We start from the raw sequence: 15,493 nt of genomic DNA, 5'->3' as shown, positions 1-15,493 counted from the left end.
AACGCTAAAAAAATGTTGGTTTCGAATGAAATTATTATTTTTTATCCATTTAGTTCAAAATTGATCATTTTTGGTTGAAATTTGAATCTTTCTTTGACATTCATTTTATTGGTTAAAGGTTTAACTATTTTGTTAAAAATTCGATTTATTTAGTTTTAAATTAGGTTTTTTAAATAAAAATTAACTTTATTTCATTATTTGTTAAAAATTGATCATTTTTAGTTTAAAATTATGCTTCTTGCAAAAACAATAATTTTTATCTTTCAACTATATCGCGACGTTATCAATGCATGGAGACCCCTTGGCTCTTCAAAAATGGATAATCACCTATCGAAGAAGCTAATGAATTGTAGTCGAAAAAACTTAAATTACTGTTAAAAAATATATTGAACCGACTGCAAAAATGAATTTATAATTGCAGAATGGTCACTGCGATTTGAGACTTAAAATTTGACTTATGAGACCGAGAAGAACCAGGGAATGAGAGTGAATTAATTTTTAACCCGAAATTTTACAAATTTTTAGGAGAAAAATCTGCCCAGTCGATTGAAATCTTGAAAATTATTATTATTATTTTTTTAACAAATAAATGCGATAAATTTTAGGTCCTTATTTTAAAAAGCAGTTTTGAAGAGTTGAAGAATTGAAAATAAAATGCTTTTCAAATTGAAATTTTTTTATTTAAAATCGTTTTAATTTCATTGACTACAATCAATAATTATTTAATTTGTTTTAAAAACTAAAATTTAGTTCGAATATTAGAAATTAAGTCTTAAATGATTTTACAAAACGATTTTTTTTTTAACCTATTTAATTTGAAATTTTTTATTCGAAACAAGTTTTTTTAAATATTCAAAAATTTTTGGCTGTTTTGTAAAAATAAGCAATTTAAAATCAAATACACAAAACTAAACAATCTGAAAATGAATTGTTTGAAAACAAAACCCTGAAATCCTTTTGATTTCAAAGTTCTAATTTAAACTTGGAAAATTCAAAAAATCTAAAAGAAACTCCAGATTTGGAAGATTTTGAAATTAAATTTTGAAATTTTTCAATGGTTTAAAAAAGTTTTGAGACAGTGAAACTGTAGAATTTTAAGGAATTTCATAAAGAATTGGAGTATGGATCTATAATCTTTGATAATATATTAAAATAATTCAAAACTTAAAAAGATTTCAAAAAATTGTAAACAAAATATTTATTCCAGAATATTAAGAACAAAGAAGCTGTTTAAGAATTTTGAAAGCTGAAACTTTTTTTAAGAATCCTGGGGAAATTTAAAATAATTTTTGTTCTGGAAAATTTATTAACAGCAAAATTCGAAAAGGGGTTTGCATGATTTTCAAAAATTTCCAAAAAGAATGTAGAAAATTGTGGAGCAAAATGTAAATTTGGGAAGATTTCGAATAAAAAGTTCTAAACATTTTAAGAATTCGTAAAGATAAATAAAATTTCCAAATTAGAAAATTCTCTAATAATAAAATTTCAAAACTGCTTAGAATATTACATATTACTGAATTGGAAAATTTTCGAATAATAACATTCTCGAATTTGAACATTTCCTGAATAATAATTTTTTCGAATAATAAAATTTCCGAATTGCCGCGGTATAAACTATTTGAAATAGGAAATATTCGATTTTTTATGAATTTATTAAAAATACGATAATCAGATACTTGTATTAACATATCTTTCAAGTTAAAAGTTTTCAAAATTATTGTTTAAATTACAAATAACAGTAATCGGAAAAAGAATTCTGCCAAAATATATATATTTTTAATTATTGTTATGTAAAATTCAATCAATAATTTCATAAGCCTTAAACATTATGAATAATGTTTTTAAAAATATTTTATTATTGTATTTTTAATAAATAAATAGTATTTATACCAAAACTTTTCAATTGTGTAAGTGGGACGAATGTAAAATTATAAAATTCCAGAATAACCATATTCTACACATAACTGGAAAAATGTATGAATAATAAATTTCCGGATAGCAAATTGCCAAATTGTAAAATATCCGAACTAAAAGATTCCCAAATTTAGAAAATTACAAATTTGTTTTATAAATATTATTTATTTATTAAAAATACCATATTGAAATGTTTTTGAATGAAAAACATTATTTTTAATTCTTAAAGTTTCTAAGATTATTGTTTAAATTTAAAATTAAAATAAATGAAAAAATTATAATCCGAAAATATATTTCTTTAAGTTAATGTTATTTTTAATTCAAATAATAATTTTAGAAACGCCAAATTTTTGTCGAAAATTTTATTATACGAGAATTTTCAAATTCGTTAATAATAAAAAACGGTTCGAGAATTTTTAAATTCGCGGAACATCATAAACTGTTCGAGAATTTCATTATTCAAGAGTTTTCCAATTCGGAAATTTTGTTATTTGGAAATTTTATTTTTCAGGAATTTTCAGTCGTTCCGTTTAAGTTGGGGAGTTCGGACATTTTATAATTAGACACTTTTTTTTCTTGATAAGTTTATGATTTTCCAATTCCAACATTTTATTATTCGTGTCTTTTACAGTATCGGGAATTATATGTTTCGGGATTTTTCAGTCTTCCATTTTCTAACCTAAAATTTCTTTTAAACTATTTAATTAAAATAAATTCGAATTTTATTAGCTTATTTTATAATTCAGGATATTCACACTAATAAGCTGGATTTATATTTTTCAACCAGAAATCTTTGAGCCATTCAATTTATAAATGTATGAAATTCAAAATTTAGTAGTTTAACGGTAATCAATTTCAAAATTAATTAATTTAAAAGTTTAAAAGCTTCCATTTTATGTGTGTGAATAATTTAGCGTATAACTAATAAAATTCTAAATTAAAAATGATATAAACTTCGATTTAAAAACTTTCAAATTTTAAAAAAGTCCCACTTGAGTGCTTTAATTTTTTTATTTCAATTACCACTCTGAATTAAAAGAAGAAAAATTTTCAGCATATCTATTTATTTTTTGTAAAAAAACATTTCTTTCTGGATCAAAGATTAAAGCAGAAAACAATAAAACAAAATTTCTGAGAAAAAAATGAGGAAAATGTAGACGTCATCATAATATTAACAGCTTGTTTATAACATCATGATTACAGCATCACTAAATGATTATACAAGAAGGCAAATTCCAATATGAATATTTATCTTCTTTTTGCAAACAGTACTTCATCATGACAAATTTGTCACTTTTTTCCTGTTTCTTTTTCTTATGTCAGTGTTGAGAAATTGAAGCGTTATAAAGACAAACATGAAAAAGTTTTTAAAAGAGATAAAATAAAATTTATATATAAATAAAGAAATGTATGAATTTACTTTTAGCTACACCCAGGATTTTTTTTTAAATTTAGGAAATTGTTTCTTTTGCTATTCAGCAATAATTCGAAAGAAAAATTTGTTTCCTTTTCAAGTTTTGTATAATAGTATGTAAAAATTTTTTCGATTCGAGAATTTTAATAGAATTCAAAGATTAACTTGACCGGAAGATTAACCTAACTGTCTAGGGGCCGTCTAATTTTAATTATTAATTTACGTGGTTGGAAATGCAACTATTTTGTTGAAAAATCATATTTTTAGTGAAAAATTCAACTAATTGCTTAAAAAATGGGTGTTGTCAATGGAGATGTTCTGCAAAAATGAATATCTTTTTAACTTACGGTAGAGTTATATTGCTAACTGAAAAAAGATTTCTTCACATAAACAATTTGACCGTTTTTTAAACTTTTTAAGTCGCCCACGTGTTTTGAAGACGCAAAAAATTGCATCCAGTACAATTCTCTTAAATTTCAAATTTGAAAAAAACTCTTCTTAAAAACAAAATGAATAATTTTTTTAAGAAATGTAAAAGCGATATTAGTATTTATCGTACGTCGTGAGAGCTTTTCCAATGGGGAAATTCTCGAAGATGCGACCAAATATCTGAGATATGGCGAAATAACTTTTTTTTTAAATCTATATTAAAAAAAAAACTGAATTTTCTACCAATAAAGATTGAACCTAATTAATTTAATCAAAGTTTCTGTCTATTTCGGTTTGATAATCAAATGGTGTCAAAAACATTAAATTTCCTACCTTGAAAAATGAACTATTTTATTATAAATTTGTCTAGTTGAGTAAAAAATTAATCCTGTTTGTTTGAAATCAGTTTTTTAGATGTAAATTTTAATATACCTTATTTAAATAAAAACCTTATCTTTCTCAGTGTAAAATTAAACTATTTTGTTGAAAATTTCTCTTTTATGGTTAACGTAAACGTATTCTGATTTAAAATTAAGATCTGTTTTTGCTGTAATGTTGACTGTTATATATTTCGAGTTAAAATTAATCATGTTTAGTTAAAAAGTAAACTGTTTGGTTTGAATGATTTGATATTCGTTGTTTTCTGTCTACCTGGGTTCGGATTTCAGCCGAACTTAAGAGCCATTTTTTCATAATTTAGAAATACAAAGCACTGATAAAAAATATTGATTTTAGACTAGTATACGAAAAACGTTTAACATCTTATTCTTTAATACATTTTATCTGGTCAAGACCATAACATACCAAATTAATTGGTTTAAAGTTGCAGTACTTTGTTAAAAATCCAATTTTTTGGTTCAAGATTCATCATTTTAGCGGATTTACTTAATTTCATTATTTCGTCTTAATTAACATTTTCGAAAAAAAATTAATATTTTTGGGTAGGAAATTCAGTCGTATAATAGAAAGTTAGTCTTTTAAGTTATAAAAATTTGGAAAAAATTGTATAAAAATAAACTATTTTATTGAGGATTAATATTTTGTTCGAAAATTAAACTAATTTATAAAAAAAATTAAAACAAAAAATTTTTACTTTTGGGTTAAAAGTTAAGCCATTTTTTTACTAATTGAACTATTTTATTGGCATTTTTCCAATTGATGATTAAATTTTCATCTGAAAGTTTAACTATTTCATGTTTGGTTGACATTTTTCCTTTAGAAGTTAAAAATTGAGGATTTAACCATTTGGTATAAAATTAAATTATTTGTTTAATAATTAAATTTTTTATTGACAATTGAAATTTTGGTGAAGAAAATTGTACTTTAGTAAAAAATTCGAATTTTTATTTAAAAATTAATATATATATTCGATAATTGAGCCGCCGAGTGAAAGAAACAGCCCGACGCTGGAACACGAGTAAAATAATTGCCCACGTGTCTCAAAAATTGAAAATGTTCAAAATCAATTTAAAAAAAAAGTAGAAATGTAGATAATGAGGAAATAAAACTTTTTCCTATTCGAATTTTTTTGTCAAACTTTTATTTTTAATAACAAGAGCGTGATATCGAGTAAAAGTTTCTCTCTAATTTAATTAAGTTTTAAAATTTAAAACGTTCTAACTCGACTAAATATTATTAAAATGAGTTGATATTTATAGGACTTATTCAAAATACTATAGCGATGTCTAAGAATTAATGTAAAAGCTTAAAATTTCTTATTGTTTCATAATATTTAATTTCAAATTGAGCTCAGTCGATAACTTTGCAATTAAATATTATTAAACAATAAGCGATTTTTAACTTTTCCATGAATTCTTCTTACGCATCTTCATAGTCTTTTAAATAAGTTCCATAATTATGAACTCATTTCAATTATATTTAGCCGAGTTAGAACGCTTCAAGTTATTAAACTTAATTAAATCAGAGAGAAACTTTTATTCGACATTACGATTTTGTTATAAAAATTGAACGTTTAACCAAAAAAAATTGAATAGGAAAAAGTATTATTAACAGTTGAATTCAACTCTTTGCAAACTGGTTTTCTTCTTTTGTTAAACATTAGTTTTTTAAACTAAAAATTAAACGACTACATTTTTCGGTTGAGGATTTAATTATTTCGTTAAACATTGATCTTTCATGATAGGAAATTAACATTTGTTTAAATTGTTTTTTCTTTCTTCAAGATTAAACTGTTTTTTTTTAAATTTAACTCTCTAGCTTAAAAACCAAACTGTTTTGTTAAAACTTCGATTATTTCCATAAAAAATTAATTTTGCTTGTTGAGTCTATCTATTTAGTTAAGCATTCGAACAATGTTGTAGAAAATTCGTCTTTTTGATTGAATTGAACTAGGCTTATTTGCTTTTTTTTGTGTGAAATTAATTTTTACCTCTAAATTTAATAGTTCCTTCTTTGATCAAAAACTTTTGTTTTTAATTCCAAAATATAACTTTTTGTTTGACCGTTCATGTACTTTGTTGAAAATTCTCGTAAAAAATTGGTATTTCGCTAGTATAAAACTCGACTAATTTAGTAAAAAGTTAAAGTATTGTGTTGATATATTAATTATTTTTTGGAAAACTAATCTTTTTGGCTTATTAGTATTATTATTTTTGTGTGAAAATTTTTCTCTCACTCAAGGTGGGCTTAGAATCACTGCATGAATTTCTATTAATCAGAACCAGTGATAACCCGCGGCTACATCCAAATTTATTAAAATTACTCGCATTTTTCTGGATGTTTGGCCAGGGGAGAGGAAAACTGCAGAAACCCGTTTTTTTATTGAAGAACAAGTTTTTCGATTTACAGCAGATTTATAAGAAGTGAAGAAACTTTTCTTTGGGTGAACTTCAATGATACTTTTAGAATAATTCAAACAACTTGTGCTAATTTTAGCATTTGCTATCTGAATTGTCGATTAGGAGAACTCCTCAGAGAGTATCACGTATGTAAAATTGGCAATACAGCTTGCCGTAATAGAAAATAAATTAGAGATAATTAGAGTAAAGAGAGAAAAGAGTGTGAAATAATTTGTTGTTAATGTGCCAAATGCGATGTTGCTTGTTTGTTCTTTAAGGTCATCTGTTGTAGTGAAAGTGTCAATGTAAGTGCTACGCGTTCGAAATAGTATTTCTTATCGGAATTTCCTTGCTTGCTTGCTCTTGCGATAATGCAAATGTGTCGATAAAATTTTTTCATTCTTTTGACCTAAAATAAAAATAAAAATTGACTCCATCACATTGAACGGATTTCCTACGCCCAGATTAATGCAGACTTCGGATATTTTACCCTATTCCCCTCTTTTACCCTTTTTAAGATAATTCTTTTTATTGACTCTGTTTTCGAGAAACTTTTCCTTTTTCTTGTTTTTCTTCTTCGCCTAAAGTAGTTGAGGCACCAGAAATAATTTTCAATGATTTTTGAAATTAAATTAATATTACTGATGATGCCACTTTAAAACAAAAAAAAAAAAACAGTTTTAGTGAAAAAAATTTTTAAACTATCGTTTAAAAAACTTTTTCTTAACAAAAATTGTTTCAACGAGTTCGGTCTATTTTTATTCGTAAATGCAAGTATTGCATATTCATTTATAAATAGGAATTAAGAATGATGAATTAAAACAAAATTGAGTAGTCTGAATAGATATTTAAAGGTTTTGAAAAAATTAAAAAATTAACCTCAAACTTAAAAAGATTTTGACAAATTTTAAACGAAGTGTCAATTTTTAAAGATGTTTAAGATAAAATTCAGAAGATTATTGAGAACTATTAAAGTTTTCAGGAGAATTAGCATTTTTTCTCAAGATTCCTAGAAAAATTTAAACGAGTTTTTATTTGGAAAAATTAATTTGAAGAAATTGTTTAAAAGTATTTCGAAAGTTTTTTAAAATTGTAAATAAAAGGATCGGGAAGGCAAGTTTTTCCATAATTTTTGAAAAATTTCAGGCAGAATTGTCAACTTAAAAAGATTTATACAAAATTCAACCAAAATGTAGATTTTTAAAAATTAAAAAAAAATGAAGAAGCTCCTTAAGGAATATGAAAGGTTTCAATCGAATTAGAAAAATTGTCTGTTTTAAAATTTTTGAAAGATTTCCAAAATTTCAATCATCAAACAAAATTTTTAAACATTTTGAAATAATTCCAAAAATAATTTAAAACGTGAAAAGGTTTCAAACATTTTAAAATAAAAATAATGTGAATTTAAAAAGAAATGTACATTTTTCAAGATTTCCAACAGGAAATTTTGAAGCTTCTTTAGAATTTTAGAAGATTTCAAGACAGAGAAATTTCAAAATATAAAATGATTTTTAATAAAATGTACAACAAATTAAACATTTTAGAAGATTCTTTATTACAATTGTTAAGCTCTTTACAGATTTTGAAAGGTGTTCTTTTTGTGACATTTAAAAACTGTTCTTAAGATTTTTGTGAAAATTGGAAATGATTTTTATAAACAAGTCAAAAGATTTAGAAAATCGATGACTAAGAATTTATGATTTTGAAAATAAGTGAATAATCTTAAAATATAGTTATTTGATGAAAAAAATATTTTATTTGAAAACAAAAAAATTGTTTTGACTATTTCACCCACAAAAGATTTACTTTGAAAAATATAAATAATACAGTTTGATAAAATTTTTTCCTCGAAAAAATAATCCTTCATTGATTAAAATTCGACGATTTTTTTAGAAATGGATAACAAGCGATAGTGAAAAAAATACCTAAAGTAGTTCAAACATTTCTTATTAAAAAAATATTACTTCAACAAATCAATATATTCGAAGATTATTCACTTATTTTTTAAATTACAAGCAGGATCGTTGTAGGAAATTTTTTTCCTAAGAAAATAAGTCATAATTTGTTTCAATAAACCTTTTTTAAAAAAGGGAAAGAAGCGACGGTAAGAAAAAATTCAATTACAAGAAATATTTTTAAAATAATTATTTTTCGTAATTTTTAAACTTTATTCGTAAATTTTGTCCATAAAAAATGCCGGATGTCACTTTTTTTTAAATCTAAAAGACAGATACCTAATTTTTTCACGATACTATTATACGTGCTATTTGAATTCACAGAACTCAATGAGAAAATTTTACTATTTTTTGTTGACAGTTGATTATCTTTCACTCAAAAGTTTAGAATTCATCTCTTTTGGCTACGGAAACTTTGGACCCAAATATTATTATTTGTGTAACGATTTAACTACTTTGTTAAAAATCCTCTTTTTTGTTGAAAAATAATTATTTTTACTGAATATTTAAGTATTCGAACTTTAAATGCAAATTGATTATGTTCGAATAAGAATTCAACCATTAAATTTTTTTATTGAGAATTCATCTTTTTTGGTTGAAAGTTCAAATACTTTGTAAAATGTTAAAGCGATTTGCTAAACATTGATTTTATTTTTGATCTGAAAATTTAACTCATTTATTATTGCTTAGGAATTGTTTGTTTTAAGTTGACAATTAAACTATTTGCTTGAAAATTTGTTTATTGTGTTTTAAATTTATCTATGTGGTAAAAAACGTATATTTTTGCTTAAAAATTAAACTACTTGGTGAAAAGTTAAATTTTGTTAGAATCCATTTGCTTATTTGAAGATTCCTTTCTTTGGTTAAACATCCAACTACTTTTTCGAAAATTGATTTTTTGGTGTTTAAAAGTAAAGTTTACTATTTAATATTTCTTAATATGGTTGGTTTTGATTGAGATTGAATTTTTCTAACTGAAAAATTAACTATTTAATATTGTATGAAAATTGATGTTAAAGATTCAACCATTTTGTTGAAAGTTTATTAAAAATTTATTTATATCTATTGAAAGTTGCTTTCAATTCATAATTTTCTATCAAAAATAACCTTTTTCTGTAAATTTAATTATTTTGTAGAAAATTAACATTCTTGTTAAAAAACAATGTTTTCGCTTGTTTGCTCCTAAATTCGAAATCTTTGTTAAAAATTAATCTCTTTCGGTTTAGGATTCAATTATTTATTTAAAAATTCGTCTGTTCTGTTGAATTCAACTGTTTTTTTATGTTAAATTAAAATCTTTTTCGAGCAAGAAAATCAATTGATTTTTTGAACTTAGACTAATTAAAAAAAATATAATTTTTTAGTTGTTTGTAAATTCTTCGTTTTAGTTCAAAATTCATATTTTCCAGTTGGAAATTAACTTTCCTGATAACAATTTATATTTTTTATTGAGAATAAAACTCTTTGGTTAAAAATTCGTCTGTTCTGTTGAATTTAACTGTTTTTTATTTTAAATTAAAATCTTTTTTGAGCAAGAAAATCGATTGATTTTTTGAACTTAGACTAATTTAAAAAAAGATAATTTTTTTGTTTGAAAATTCTTCATTTTAGTTTAAAATTCATATTTTCGAGCTAGAAATTAACTTTCCTGATGAAAATGTATATTTTTTATTGAAAACAAAACTTTTTGGTTAAAAGTTGAACTCTTTTATTCAAATTTAATCATTTAGTAGCAAATCTAAAATTTTAACAATTTTCTTGAATGTTGATGTATTTTGTTATAAATAAATTAATATTGTTCTTTAATTTGCTTATTTTTCATTTAAAATTCAAATCATTTTGATTAAAAAACAAAGTACTCAGTTAAAATTTAAACACATTATTGACAAATTAAATTTGTTTTGGTTGAATTCAACCATTTTTATTTTAAAATTAAAATCTGATTTCGTTAAGAAATCAAATGCTTTTTTTATCAAAGATTCTTCACTTTAGTAGAAAATTTAACTTTTTGGGTCGAAAATCCAATTATTTTGTAAAAAATTCGTTCTTTTTCAATAAAAATTAATTCTTTTCGTAGAAAATTAAACTATTTGGTTGAAATTTAACTTTAATAATAAAAATTAATATTTTCGATTGGAAATCTAATTATTTTAATAAAAATTAAACTATTCATCTTTTTTAATACAAAACTGAGCTTTTTGAATAATAATTCAACTACTTGGCTGAAACTTGAACTGCTATGAGAAAAACTCTTCGTTTTTGAAGATCCTTCTCTTTTTAAATGCAAATTTAAATGTTTTGTAAAAAAATTTATTTAAAAAAATTTGTCTAATTGAATTATCAATTTATCCATTGCTAGGTAAAGATGTTTATTTTTATTTGGTTGTAAATGCAACTGTTTGGTTAATAATTGATTTTTTTTAAAATGCAATTATTTTGGTGAAAGGCTTCTTGTGTCAAAAAATGTAACTGTTTTGTTAAAAAATATTCTGTTTGGTAGGAAAGTTCTTTATTGAACATCCATCTCTTTGGTTTAAAATTATATCAACTATTAGATTGAAAATTATATTTTTTGTTGAAAATTGATATTTTTAGGTTGAAAATTCAATTGTTTTCAAGAAAAGTTGTGCTTTTGACTTAAAAATTCAACTATTTTATTCAAAATTCGTCTTTTTGGTTTGGATAGGAAAAAGAGAATTTGTTTAAAAATGAGAAAAGAGGAGTATCTTTTTCAGAATTCGCAAACTTTCTTAAAATTTATTGTCAGGAAATTTACTAAATGTTTTATATGTTCGTAACTTTTATATAAAATTTAACTTTGTGTTAAAACTGTAACTTTTTTCTTTAAAACTCTTATTTTTGCGTTAAAAATTTATTTATTTTTGTAGACAATTTAGCTACTTGATCAAAATTAAATTGTCTGGTTGAAAATTAATTTTTTGGTTAAAAATTCTTATTTTCAGGATGAAAATTCATCTCTTTGATTGACAATTTAACTGAGTTGTTGAAAATTCGTCCTATTTTCGTAGAAAATAATCGTTTTGTTTAAAAATGTATGTGTTTGGTTGGAATGTTAACTTTTTGGTTGAATATTTATCTTTTTTGATAAAAAATTATCTCTTTGTTTAAAAATTCATCCTTTTTGGTGTGAAATTAATCTTTGGGGTTGAAGATTTACCTCTTTGGTTGAAAATTTAACTACTTATGTAAAAAAATTTCCTTGGATTAAATTTGATTTATTACATGAATATTTAATTATTCCATTTTTAGGTCAAAATTAATCTTTTAGTGTTGAAAATGTAATTATTTTTGTAGGAGATTTATCTACTTACTTGAAAATTATTTGATTAGAAAAAATTTACTTTTTTGTAGAAAATGGGAAAAAAAGAATTTTTTGAGAAATGAGAAAAGAGGCCCATATTTTTAAAAATGCACCAAACTACATTTTTTCAGAATTTGTGTGTTTGGTTGGAAAGTTAACTTTTTTGTTGAATATTGATCCTTTTTAGTAGAAAACTATCTCTTTGGATAGAAAATCATCTCTTTGTTTGAAAATTCATCCTTTTTTGGTATAAAATTAATCTTTCAAGTTGAATATTGATCTCTTTGGTTAAAGAAATAACTACTGCTTTAAAACAAATGTTTTCCTTGGATTACATTTAATTGTATTAGCTAAAAATTTAAATGATTCGTTTTTGGGCCCAAAAAGATCTTTTTGTGTTAATATTTTAACTGGCTTGTTAAAAATTATTGTTTGGTGTTTGAGAATTTAACAATTTTTGTAGAAAATTCAACTACTTGCTTGAAAATTAACTGATTTACAAAAATCTATTTTTTGATTGAAATGTAATAAAAAGAATTTTTTGAGAAATGGGAAAAAAGTGCCATATCTTTTTAAATGCACAAAATTTCTTAAACCTTATCATCAGAAGACTCATCTCTTTGGTTTAATATTGAACTATTTTTTGACAAGTTAGGTTAAATATTAGCCGTTTTTAGCTTAAAATTGAACTATTTTATTGAAAATTAAATTTTTTGTTGAAATTAATATTCTCAAGTTGAAAATTTTAATTAAAAAAAAAAAAAACTTGTGCTTTTGACTTAAAAATTCAACTATTTCATTCAAAGTTCGTCTTTTTGGTTTATAAGTTTTATTATTTCGGTAGAAAATTCAACTATTCCAACCAAAAGTTTTCTAATCGATTTGAATTTTGATTACTTTTTCTGGTTGAAAATTTAATTTCTTTATTGAAAGTGCAATATATTTCGACTCGAAATCTGAAACGGTTTATTTTGAATTCAATATGTTAACTAGAGATTAAATTTATTAGAGAAAAATTATTTTTGAAATTCAAATCGATATCTATTTTTTGGAATAGCTGACTAAAAGTCATGTTATTTCTAATTTTCTTATTGCATCTATCCAGAAAAATGTTTATGGATCAATAAAGGCATAAATATAAAATAAATATGCCTATCAATAAACAGATCTAACAAACGACATATGGATCGGGTTTCCTATTATGGATTTCTTATGTAATTTCTTAATTCTTATGGTAATTTAAACTATACCACAATATACTCACCTTAAATCAGGATTTAAGCCAACCTGTAGTGCCGCAGTCTCCAACATACAATAAATTAGTTGCTCCATTGCTTGCCTATTCAAGCAGTCAAATAAAGTATTAATAGAGTTGTGTATCATGGCGATAGGAAGTGGAATATGAAAGATAAGCTCTAATTCAGTCCCATTACCACCCGTTTGATTTTTAAATTTAAATCCCTGATAAAAATAATAAGGTCAAACTACCTTTCACCTAACAGTTTAAACGTTTCCGCAAAATCTAATGAAAAAATTTTATTTCTTTTATTCATTCAAAGAGAAAAATTTTATGTTTTGCTTGAAAAACCTTTTAGAAACTACTCTACCAATTTTTGACTATTTTTTGCTCTTGAACAGCGCTCCTTATTTTTTTCAAAACATAGGAAAAAGAGTGATTTTTCACGAAAATAGGGACATAATAGGAGAATACAGATGAATTGTCAACAAAAAATAAATTAGTGACGAAGCAGTTGCAAAAATAAATCAATTGTTAATTTTAAAGTAAAAGTGATAAATTTTCAACGAAACAGTTTCATTAATAAACAAATAGTTGAAATTTCTAGCAAAAGTGATGAATTTTCAGCATAATAGTTTTAATATTCAACTAAATAGAGTGAAACTCCTCTATAATGTCGATTTTGGGGCTGACGGTGGGTGGGAACTAACTCATTATAGCCCGCTCCGCTTTTGTTTGTTCACGCCTGAGTGCGCACCGGAGTTACAATCACAGATCCCGTGCACGCTCCCAGCTCCTGTTATACTTACCTGCGGCGCGGCGTCAATTCTCAGAAGGGCTATAGAAGGGAGGGCTATTGAAGGACTTTACTGAAGCTTAATCTTTAATATAAAAGGCTAATTTTCCCATAGCCAGTTGAATTTTCAAACAAACATTTATTTTCAAACAGGAAAGATGAATTTTTAATCCAAAGGTATACATTTTTAACGAAAAAATGGTAGTTTTAATTCAAAAGTATAAACTTTTTACCGAAAAACTGAATTTTTAACAAAAAATAATAACTTCATCAGAATATTTGAATTTTCCTGAAAACATTTGCATCAACGAACAAATAGTTGAACCTTCAAGGAAAAGTGATGAATTTTTAACAAAATAGTTAATTTTTTAACCAAATAGTTCAATCTTAAGCCGAAACGACGAATTTTTTCGCGCCTATTTGGATTTTCAATGAAAATTAGTTCAATTCTCAACCGCAACAAATTAATTGTTGACAAAATAGTTTAATTTTAAAGCCGAAAGGTTTTCAATAGAATACTTTGATTTACTACCAAATTATTTCTTTTAGAAAATTTTCAATCAAACAGTTTAATTTTTTACCAAATTGTTAAATATTTATGTAAAAAAGATCAAATTTGTAGAACGTAGTTAAATTTTCCTTTCGAAAATATAAAATTTTAACTGAACTAAGCAATCCTAAGACATAAAAAATTGAAATGCACAACAGAAGTTAAATTGAAAACAATTTGTTTTTTTATAAATTGCCGTCGTTTCGTAAGTTCCGGTAAGATTTGTAAAAAATGTATGAAATAAAATAAAACAATGCAAATTAAAAGTAACGTGGATTAAAAGTACAAATAAAAACGACGAGAGTTAAAAGAGACATGAAATAAAAATGGAAGGGAAAACGACATGAATAAAAGTAAAAATAAAATGACGAAAAGTTGAAAGAAACTTAAATAAAAATGAAAGGAAAATGACATTAAATAAAAATACGACTAAGTTAAAAGAAACTTAAATAAAGGATGAAAGAGAAATGACATGAAAAATAAAAAAATACTTAAATTATAAATGAGAGAATACGGCGAAATGTTAAGAACTTAAATTAAAAACGAAGGAAAATGACATTAAAAATTAGAAAATAAAAGAAAAACGCCGACAAAGCAAAAGAAAAATAATAAAAGTTCAGGAAAACTGGATTACAATAAAATTTACACTATAGCGCACGCGATTATTATTCTTACAAAATTAATCTCCTTTGCTCGTCCTTCCCCCGGAATGTAAATAAAAGCGAAATAATAATAGAAAAATATTTGTTTCAATTTTTAATTTCGGGAGGGTATTGTTTTGTCAACGCAAGGTTGGCAGCCGCTGTCAGCTTTCCTCGCGAAGGTAGAGGAGTGAGAGAGAGAGAGAGAAGGCACTTAATTTGAAGAGTCACGGCCATGCTGGTCAGGCCATTAGAAGGCTAGTTAGGCCATTAGAAGGCAATTAAGCCGGAAAACTGTCCCAGCTCGGATTTACATGTATAAACACGAGCAGGGACTTATTCCGGCAAATTGCTTGCTGATGGCTCTCAACTCTATGGGACCGAAGTGGACTATATCAAGTCCACCCCTTCCCGGATAGACCTCGCTTAACCTATGT

At 24.5% G+C, this 15,493-nt stretch overlaps 2 protein-coding genes across 4 annotated transcripts in view; one reads left to right on the top strand and one right to left on the bottom strand.

Annotated features, from left to right (window-relative positions):
• LOC117171906 overlaps window positions 1–15,493 on the top strand; it is a 432,989-nt gene that overhangs the window by 310,517 nt on the left and 106,979 nt on the right. The window lies entirely within an intron of this gene.
• Window positions 1–15,493, bottom strand: part of LOC117171909 — a 136,070-nt gene that overhangs the window by 25,994 nt on the left and 94,583 nt on the right. For all 3 annotated transcript variants that reach the window (XM_033359559.1, XM_033359562.1, XM_033359558.1), the window contains one exon: window positions 13,097–13,171. In XM_033359559.1, coding sequence (XP_033215450.1) covers window positions 13,097–13,171 — 75 coding nt within the window. The remainder of the gene's footprint in view (window positions 1–13,096; window positions 13,172–15,493) is intronic.

This window comes from Belonocnema kinseyi, chromosome 4 (assembly GCF_010883055.1).
Source record: "Belonocnema kinseyi isolate 2016_QV_RU_SX_M_011 chromosome 4, B_treatae_v1, whole genome shotgun sequence".
NCBI lineage: Eukaryota > Metazoa > Arthropoda > Insecta > Hymenoptera > Cynipidae > Belonocnema > Belonocnema kinseyi.
The sequence above is the reverse complement of the archived record's forward strand: the minus strand, read 5'-3'. Positions and strand labels throughout refer to the sequence as shown.